Here is a 10,531-nt window from a genome sequence, read left to right on the forward strand (position 1 = left end):
TCTATGAATAGGAAATTTGAATGGGTATGGTGGATTTGATTTGAGATTTACTTGGATTTGTTGTTTGTGCTGCTATGATTTTTTTTTTTTCTCAGGAAAACATAAATTCTTTTTTTTATTGGGCCACTATTAGGGGCTGAAGATTGGGCCCTAAAGTGGCCTGGTTGGGTGGGGCCCGGCGGGGCGGGTCTGGGTCTTGGGGGGAAAAAATTCGTTTAATAAACAGACTGGGTCTAGGCCGTGGGTCCTAGCCCACAAGTTAGGTTCAGGTATGGAAAAATCTGACCCGAATCCAAACAGTTGTCATTCCTAAAAAAATAATTGCCACATATAACGTTGAAACTACATAATATGAGAATAAAATCCTCACAGGTAACCTGATATAGTAAGTTGCCTCCTGGTGAGTATTAAAAAAAAAAAAGGTACGGTAGAATCACCCCGAATTCCAATCGGTGAGGACTGAGACTTGAAACCATGTGGTGTTGGTGTTCTGACTTGGTGAATATTTCCTTAGTGACACGTCTCTGTTCACTGTCGTTCACCCCGTGAAAAACAGCACCCTTACCATTGTTGTCCAAATCAAACCCCACTTTACCACTTTGTAAAGGCAAGGGACCGATTCTATGCGCGTACAACCCAGCTTCCATTTAGTCCTAACTTAGAAAAAGGAAAATAGTACTACTAATAGATAATTTTATGACTTACATTTTAACGTTTGCTAAAAATTTAAAAAATAAATTATAAAATAATTCAAGCATCATTTATTATGTTGTTGAGGTTCATAAATCACTTCAATTTGTAGATTTTTTAGTATTTTGATTTTTCTTAAAAATATTGTTGTTTAATAATTTTAGCACATGTTTTTTTTTAATCCCTTTAATGGCTTAGTCAAATTAAAATATGATAACCCATCACTTTTGTACTCTAAAAGCAATTGCTTTGAGTTTATGGGGAAGTAAAATTGACCATTTAAAATTTGTGTGACTAAAAATGATTGCTTAAAAAAATAAAATAAAATAAAATAAAAGATCACTTTAGGCTTTGTTAATGGCCTTATAGCTCAAGTCGTATTTTATGGAATTTTCAATAGAAATGTCAAGAGTTCAAATTTTTATCTAAACTGTCTTAATTAAAAAAAAGAATTTAAAATCACTTTAAGCTCTACAATAAGTTTAGGGACATAGGGTTTGTTTGGTACGTGGGATCAAGTGCTAGTTTCCAAAAATGATTTAGAAATTGTGGTTTAAAAAGGGTTGTAGAAATGTTTGTTTAAAGTATTCATAATGAAAAACAAACATGTTTGATATGATGTTTATAATAACACATTTTCAAAAGTGAAAAAAAAAAAAAAATTGTGTTTGGTATGAGTGTATATTTTTTATTATAAAAAACATGGTAACTACCTAACATGTACAATACATTTATTAATAGTTCTTATAAAAGGGAGAAATTTTCGTGCTATTTCCATTTACTATCTTCTTTCTCTTCAAAAAATCCACTCTTCCCCTTAAAAAAAAAAAAAAAAAAAAAATACCCACTAATCCTTTGTAACAAATAAAAAGAAAAAAAAAAAAAAAAAAAAAAAAAAAAAAAAAAAAAAAAAAAAGAAGAAACGCCAAGGAGCTCACTCTTCTTCCTCTTCTATAAAACTCACAAATTCTTTGCAAAATATTATATTTAATTTAAATAAATGGGTATGTGACAAATTTTTACTAGTGAAGTATTAAATGGTACAGAAAAAATGAGACAAAGGATTTAAACTCATATTAATGGCTCTAAATTGAAAACGGTGACACAAACCCTTTTTAAAGTACACAGTCTTTACCCAACATAAATTTTGATTTTTTTATTTTTTGGTCACAGTTGTGAGGGTTTAAATTTTAAACGCTAAAAAATAAAAACTATTATTTTAACTCAAGTAACAAACAGACTCATAATAGCTTATGAAAGTAATTGTTATTCATGTCGACCGACCTCAACAAGTCGTGGCAAAAGTAAACGGTGGTAGAAGACGTGCAAAAGTAGTGGTGGTAGAAGAAGCTCCATGACTATGAGTGTTCGTGTATTTTGGCGTAGAAAAATCAATCCATACGTATCCTAGTCGGGTAGTGCAGCCTGTCAGCCAACCACAACAATACGCGTGGACCCCACAACGCAACTCGGTCTTCAATTCTTCATCTATACAAACAAAGTCTTCTCTCCTTACAAATCTCAGAACTCTCTTGCAGTATCTCGGCTTCAACTCTCTCTCTCTCTCTCTCTAATGGAGTTTCTACACAGAAGCTTTGTTTTGACTCTCTTCCTACTTTCTCTCTCTACCCTCACAGCTCGCTCTTACACCTTCTTCTCTCCCGTCGATAACTGCCTCATCGACTGCGGCTCCACCCTGGACTCCACCGTAGACAATCGCCTATTCATTTCCGACTCGTCCCGTTTCAAATCTCACTGGCTCAGCTCAACTCGCTCTGTCTCACTCAAAAGCAACAACCCTTTTGATGTCTCTCCTCGTATCTACCAAACAGCTCGAGTCTTCACGAAGCCTTCGGGGTACGAGTTTGAAATCAGGGACAAGGGGACCCACATGGTACGTCTTCATTTCCACAACCTTAGTTCTTCAAAATTTGATTTTAATGATGCTCAATTTCATGTTCTCGTTAATGGGTTTGTGGTTTTGAGTGATTTCATTGGTGGGAATTTAGACGGCCCAAAAGTTATGGAGTACCTGATCTGGGTTGAGACTGGTAGGCTTGTAATCACTTTTGTACCCACTTGTAAGTCTAAGTTTGCGTTTGTGAATGCTATTGAAGTGATTTCTGCACCAAAAGATCTGATTGTTGACACGGCTCAGTACGTGAGCTCTGAGAAAATTGAGCAGTTTGATGGGTTGGTTGAACAAGCTCTTGAAGTTGTCTATAGGGTCAATGTGGGAGGGCCTAAAGTTACACCTTTTAATGATACTTTGTGGAGGACTTGGGTTCCTGATAATGATTTTTTGAAGTCGAGTTTCGGGTCGAAAAGGGTGTATTTTAGTGGTCGGATTAGGTACCAAGTGGGAGGGGCAAGCCGTGAGGTTGGTCCGGATAATGTGTATAATACAGCACGAGTGATTAAGAGTACAAATGCTTCAATTCCTGATGTTAACATTACATGGGTGTTTCCTGTGAAGGGGGGATTTAAGTATCTTGTTCGTTTGCATTTTTGTGACATTGCTAGTATTTCAATTGCTTTGCTGTATTTCAATGTGTATGTTAATGGGAATTTGGCATATAAAGATTTGGATTTGTCGGGTGTTACCAATTATGAATTGGCTGCTCCGTTCTATGCGGACTACGTGGTCGATGGAGATAGTTCTGGGGTTTTAACTGTTAGTGTTGGGCCTTCTAATATGAGCTATGCGTATGGGATCGATGGTATTCTAAATGCTGTTGAGATTATGAAGTTGAATAATTCAATAGGGAGTCTTGTTGGCGACTTGCCTGCGGAGTTCATTTTGAAGAGTTGGCCAAGAGGAAATATCCATGTTTTGGTTCCTTTGATTGCTGCTGTTTGTTTGCTGGTAATTCTATCTTTGGTCATGCGTAGGAGGATGACTGGATTAAAGGACTCTGTCATGTGGTCAAAATTGCCTACGGATGTTTCCAATGTTAATGTCAAGTCGAGCTCCCCACAGCCATAATGTAATTTGGTATGGATCTAAAACTATAAGGATTTACGTGACATATAACACGAGCATGCTATAGAAAATTAGTGTAGTACTTATCTTTTCTGGGGTTAGGAATTGTTGGAAGAATAGTAGAGTTCCCTGTTGTATTCTCTGTAACATAAGATAAATATAAGTTTTATTCAAAGTCTTGAAAGAGCTTCATGTAATTTGCAGAGTACCGTATTACTATTTGTAAGTTGTATTAGCAGTATATAGTTGAAGCATACATTTATTGGCTTTTTTCTGTTGCTGTTATGTTCTTTGTGCTCCTTATTGAGCTAGAGTTGTCATGATTTGCTTTGTTTTTGAAAATTTTCCATACACCTCTGTATTCAAGTTGTACAGTCCCTTTAATAAGTAAGCCTTTAATGATGTGACAGTGCCATACTTATCCATTCTCAACGCACAACCTCCTCTGATTTTTAAATTTTGTCTGTGAGTTGGATACAAGCCTCAAGTACACATACTCACGGACGATGGTGCAAGAAGATGGCCCTTAAAACCTTATGAGTGAAACCTACAACCAATTGGGCTTAAGGTCTAATAATTTAATTGGATTTAAAGAACCTAGTACTATTTACAGTTTGCTTGATTAATTAGATTTATTGTTCAGGTCTTATTACCTTCAATGGCTTGCTGATAGCTTGAGCACACTTTTTAAGCCCCCCGCCCCCCCCCCCCCCCCCCCCCCCCCTCAAAAGTGATTTTTCTTTGCTTCAGTTCCCTTGCAAAAAAAAAAAAAAAAACATTTGAAGGCTTTAGCTTCTGCGACTTCAGGCTCAGTAAAATAGGATTTCACAACTGCTTGCAAACATTCTCCTACGTTTCTAACCACAGCAGCAAGTAGGGAGTGAGAAATACCCATCACCGCATCATTGTTTATCTCTAGCATCCCCTGTTCAGGCTTTGATTTCTTTATTTGCATAAATTTGCTGCAGGGTTGAAGCCCCATACCTGGGAGATGGCTGCACACATTAGAGTTTAGTTCTCGGACAATATGGCTTAACAACCAAACAAAACTCACTCTACTCCTTCCTTCCAAATGATGTCCATTGTTAGTATCGAGAATAGAGTAACCTATTTTCTTTGCTCAATCTCTAGTAATGGATAGTCTTCTCTTCTATGAGGTGCAACACCAGTTGTTCAATGGTGGTTGCAGGAATGCACTCAATTCTGATCGCCTCTTTAGCTACATCTCAGTGTTTGAACTTTGAACAAGTGTTAATGTTGTTTCTTCATCCTTTCAACACAGCGGGCAGCCCTGGTCTGTTTAGTTCCCAGAAAAGATAGCTTAGTAATTGTAGGAATAATATCTGCAGCAACTATCCAGAGGTATCTTTAGTATTTCATAGATCTTTAATTTCTATATCTTCCTCCAAATATCCCCACTACTTTCTGTCTTTTGGTTTTGAGTTAATCGATAAGTTGATTCACTGTTAGTCTACCATCCCTGGTCTTCCTGCAGTCTACCCAAGGAAATTATCTTTATTGCTTCCCTGAAATGTTCATCAAAGATTTCAAATAAAGCTGCCTATTCCAGCGTCTCCTAGTTGAACAATCAGTTTGGCTACAATTAAGAAGTTTCTCATTGGGTTGTTGACTTGTTGTGCCTTGGGCTAGATTTAAACACTGTGATCCAAGGGACCTAGGGGTCCTTCCAGATATTTATTAAGACCTATCATAAATCTTAAACCTTTGCTAGTAGTGGTCAAGTAATCGGAACATATCTCCAAATCTGGGTCATTTCTCTTCTCTAGATGAGGAAATTCTTACCTCTTAAGTATTTTAAATTCAGGATCTTTGCGCAGCTACAATTCTTTTAAGTTAGTACCATTCAAGACAATTTGGATTGAAGGGCAGTATTTAAGTCTTCAAAATTGTTGAAACCAAGTCCCCTTAGCTTATTTGGCTTGCTCAAGTCTTTCCAAGCTTTTAAAGCTGGAAAATGCCCATTATCTCTTAACGGATATAAGGGTTCCATCGTGAATTTGGCAATTTAAGAATTATTTTATGGGGTTCACTTGTGAAGTCCAGTTGAAGTAAATGTCTTGTTCTTTTAATGATCTAATTATGAGTCTTTTAGGATTAAAATAATTTTTTACTTTATTAGTTATGGTCAATGTTTTAGGCAGAGGTAAATTTGTAATTTTAGCAATTCCTACAAGTTAAGGGTCTTTTGCTATTGTAGTGAGTCTAGAATTATCTAAAAGATCCTTAGGGTCCGTTTGGTAGAGGAGTTTGAGAAATGTTGTTAGTAATTTTTGAAATACGAGTGGGTGAAAAAGGGTGTGGAAATGTGTGTAATGTTATTTAAAAACTGAAAATGTGTAATATTTCAGGTTTTATTTTCTTTAATTTCCAAGTTAGTCTTTTATTATGTTCTTATTTCACTAGTCAAATTAGGATTCCTAATACTATTACTGCAAAAAAAGAGTCTTTATATATATATATATATATATATATATATATGTGCATATGTGCTCAATGTACTCTGAGAATAGATGAAGTTGATTAATAAAATTATTGAGTGTTTTGAGTATTATGGCATGTTGGCTTCTTTCTTTATTCTCTCTTTTTCTTCTTCTCTTTCCTGAGGTACTTTTCACATGTACCGTTCATACGGTCCCTGAATGCAATAGAATCCTCTCTTTTTCTTCTTCCTTAAATCAAGCCCTTTATTTTACCTTTCAAAACCCTATAACCCACGCACCTTCTTCTACTATATAGCCATCAAACAACTTATAATCATTTTTTAATTCCTAACACTACCCCATAAATTTTTCTCCATGATCCAACCATTTGTTTTTGCTTATAACTTTTCTTTTAGGTAGTTGAAAAACTCATGTATGCTTTTTTAAGGTAGTAGAAAGACTAATTTATCCTCTTTCAGGAGTTGCTTTAGGCTATTCCTGCACTTGATGCCCTTGAATTGGTTGTAAATCACTTTGGTTAAAGTTGAAGGACCCCAAATTTTCTAATTTCTCTAACTGACCAAACGATAGATAGTAAGCGTTTATGCATGAATTCAATTGGTTGACTATTATTGCTCCACAAAATAGCAAGACATAATCTACATTTAATGGATGGGTGCTTGCTAGACTTGCCAGTGATGAGCTTACTTACTTCTTAATTTTACCTTCCTGCATTGCTCTACTTATTAGCCTTTAAATGATTGATCTCTTTACACATGATGAACAAGTATGTGGGGAGATAAGATTTCCTTACCGTAGGCCTCTAAAGAGGGGGGGGGGGGGGGTAGTAAACTATTAAAATTAGACATGTCACGGGTCAGGTCGAGTCAAGTTTGGCCGGGCTCAACTTAGACCCAACCCAATCTTGTCAAGTGGTAGAAAATAGGACCCGTTGTCGACCGGTGAGGCGAATGTCCATGAGTTGAGTCGGTTGTCCAAGGATGTCCAGGAGAAACAACAACAAAGCTAGATTCTGATGAAACTCATCGAAGATCGCGAAATCTCCACCAATTTGGATGGAGATTTGAAGATTTTGAATAGAGATGGAAACGATCTAAACAGAGATGGAAAATATTAGCTATATCAAGTCAAGTCAGATTTTGGATGGGGAGACCTGTTGTCATCGGGTTTTGAATGTGCATACTCATCGCTGACCACTGCGATCATCAGATTAGCCATAAGTCGGGTTATTTCTGGTCGTGTGGGTCGAGTGGCGTGGGTCTGTGGACAACCTTAATCAAAACAATTTTCATTTAGTAATAAGGTATATTTGATAGTTGACATGTGTCTGTAAATCTATTTATGAACATCTCATTAAACCAAATGCTTTAAGGATTGCCATTCAGTGCTTGCTTTATACTATAATTAAGCAAATGAGGTGGTCGCCTAAGGCTTCAAATAGAAAAAATGCCCCCAAATTTGAACCAGTAGGATTATTATTTCATTGTATTAGTATTAATTAAGTTCAAATATTAGCCAACAAATAAAATAATTTTTTTTTATCAAATGAAAAAAAAGAAAAAAAAAAGTTGTTACTGGTTTTAATTTAAACCCACCACTAAATTTTTTTTATCATCAATAACAGCCTATAACAACCTACCACTTAAGATTTGTCATGAAAAAAATTGTGAATGTAACAGTTCTAAAAAAAAAAAAAGGGTAGTACACAAAAAAAATTCACAACATTTTTCACAACAGTTGAGTTGACAAATTTTTACCAGTTCTCATTTAGGCCACCACTAACATCATTTTTTTTTAACTTACAACTATCAATCTGCTACATCAACAAGTGTGAATAGTTTTGTTAAATTTTTTGTGTCTATATATTTTTTATAAACAATAAAAAAATTTTACATGGTTCATGTTAATTAGTGGTAATTTTACATCTAAAAAAAATAATATAGTTTAAGTAATTTTTTTTTTTTTAAAGTGATATTTAAATATATGAAAGGCTTCAATTTTAGTTTTCACTTTTAAGTCCCTAAATACATCAAACTGCTCCTGCTACCACTATAAAATCACATTCCAGGTGAAAAAACTACAAATAGAGAAAGAATTCATACAAAGATTAATACAAGAAATGATTGCTCTAATCTAGAAGTGGGGACCTAGTTATAGAGCCATGGGGGGTTGATCACATTAAACATATCTTTTTAGTACAATCTTGGAATAGCCTTTGACATGCACCATAGTCCATAGGGGTAGCAAGGATGTGAAAATGGGTTTCAACTAAGGAAGTTAATTTTGTACTGGACACTGTTTTAGTTTGACTAGAGGAATGAAATATTTCGATACTAATGTACCGTTTCTGGATTAACGCTATATATATATATATATATATGTATATTATTTTTATCAATATAAAATTTAAAATCCACATATTTTATAAGCCTATATATTAGTTTAAGTACGTTAACCAATATATTAGATTAAATAAAATATTTTTTAATAATTTTTTTTCAATTTTTTATATTGTACCGGCCGACATGCCAATACCAGTTGGTACAATTGAAATAGGCTAGTACAACCCAGTATTTTTTCCGGTACGTTTTGAACGAGTATCGATACTAGTTTAATGGCCAGTACGACATATTTCCCAAGTATGCCTAGCATCAAAATAGTATTGACTTCCTTAGTTTCAACTGTGCAACTCAAAGGGGCTCGTGTTTCTGTTATACTAGTCCTTGAATGCAGAATCTCTGCTTTGTGGTATCTACTTAAAAGTTGAATCAAAATTTATTTTACCTTACAAAAATAAAATTTATTATCGAATAATGAAAATTACATAAAATGTTTAAATAAAATTAAATTATAGGGCTTTAATCCTAATGCAATTTAAGAAAAGAAATTTACACGATTTTGTTTTTTGATTACAATCTAAAAATGAAAAAAAGAAAAAGAAAAATCTTATAGAAAGATCTAATCTACATCTCATAGCCTAAGTTTTGGATACCCACCCTACTTAGTCTAAGTTGATCTATTAGGACTTAGGAGATATATAATGGTCAATGAAAACAAATCCATTTATCCCATCATATAATTAAGTTCACATAATTAAAAATAATAACTAGAAAATCAAGACAAACAGGTTTAGTCATAAACACGACCAAGTATTGAGAACATGCAACACACTACATTAAGATGCATTGATATCTTTCAACGAGATCATATGTAAGAATACATAAACATAACATGTGAGAGTAAGAATATGTAAGTATAAGTTCTTGTGGGTGTTGGGGGCAAAGACTAGGGTTCAAGTCTCCAAAAGAGAGTTTCACACATATATATACTTAGATTAGGTTATAGTAGAATTTCTATTTTGTATATATATATATATATATAAAGAAAAAATATATATATATATATATATATATATATATATAAAGAAAAAAGAATATGCAAGCCCTAGATATGGATTCTAAATGATAAATGAACATATTTCACAATGATTCAAATAGAAACTCATATCTAGAAATTTAAGATTTCAACCTAATTTATATGATTACTTATGGATTGTACAATGTGAATGTAAGAAAAAAAAACACATATCCTAATTCCCAAGTAACATGTCAATGATGCCAAACGAATTGTTTTTATTCATTCATGATTTTATGTCATCTAAAATTAATAACACTTGGTAGAAAATTTATGGAAAGTGCGTGAACATAGGACTGATATTGGGTCGAGTCAGATCAATTTTACTTCCACCCACAACCCGACCCGATAACAATCGGGTTTATCAGGGAGAAACCCGACCCAACCTGAAAAGTATGGGTCTCGGGTCGGGTCGGGTGGTCGGGTATTGGGTCGAGTCTATCCTTTTTTTTTCCTCAAAAAAACACACTATTTCTACAATAAAATTATCTCTCTCTCTCTCTCTCTCTCTCTCTCTCTCTCTCTCTCTCTCTCTCTCTCTCTCTCTCTCTCTCCTATGGTGGTTGAAAGGTAAAACCCTAGACAATGAACAAGGCTATAAGTCTCCAACGAAAAAATGCTTTCAACAACAACAACAATAGCAACAGCAACAGCTACGACCATTCACCACCTGCGAACAGGGACGGATCTACATTGGGGCAGAGGGGGGCCATTGCCCCCCCCCCCCCCCCTCCCAACCAATTAAAAAAAAAAACTAGTATAAAAAAAATTATCATTTGCCCTTATATATATATATATATATTAATATATATATATATATATATATGTTTATCCTACTTTAAAATATTTAGATATTGACTTACAAGAAAATAAATAAATATATAAAATTCATGCCTCCTTTAACTAAAAAAAATATATATATGAACTAAACAAAAATCACGCACAAAATAAGAAACACTTATTTTGTATATTATACTTTGTT

General features: G+C 34.3%; 1 protein-coding gene across 1 annotated transcript; it reads left to right on the forward strand.

The window, feature by feature from the left end:
- Window positions 1–2,193: 2,193 nt before the first annotated feature.
- On the forward strand, window positions 2,194–3,958 carry LOC126721566 (probable receptor-like protein kinase At5g24010). The gene has a single exon (XM_050424614.1). It carries the CDS (start codon window positions 2,264–2,266, stop codon window positions 3,674–3,676), a length of 1,413 nt encoding a protein of 470 aa, XP_050280571.1. The 5' UTR covers window positions 2,194–2,263; the 3' UTR covers window positions 3,677–3,958.
- The last annotated feature ends 6,573 nt before the right edge of the window (window positions 3,959–10,531 follow it).

Source organism: Quercus robur, chromosome 4, assembly GCF_932294415.1.
Source record: "Quercus robur chromosome 4, dhQueRobu3.1, whole genome shotgun sequence".
In the NCBI taxonomy this organism is placed as follows: domain Eukaryota; kingdom Viridiplantae; phylum Streptophyta; class Magnoliopsida; order Fagales; family Fagaceae; genus Quercus; species Quercus robur.

Coding starts and splice junctions, on each gene's coding strand:
- LOC126721566 (XM_050424614.1), top strand. CDS start 2,264: ATGGAGTTTCTACACAGAAGCTTTGTTTTGACTCTCTTCCTACTTTCT.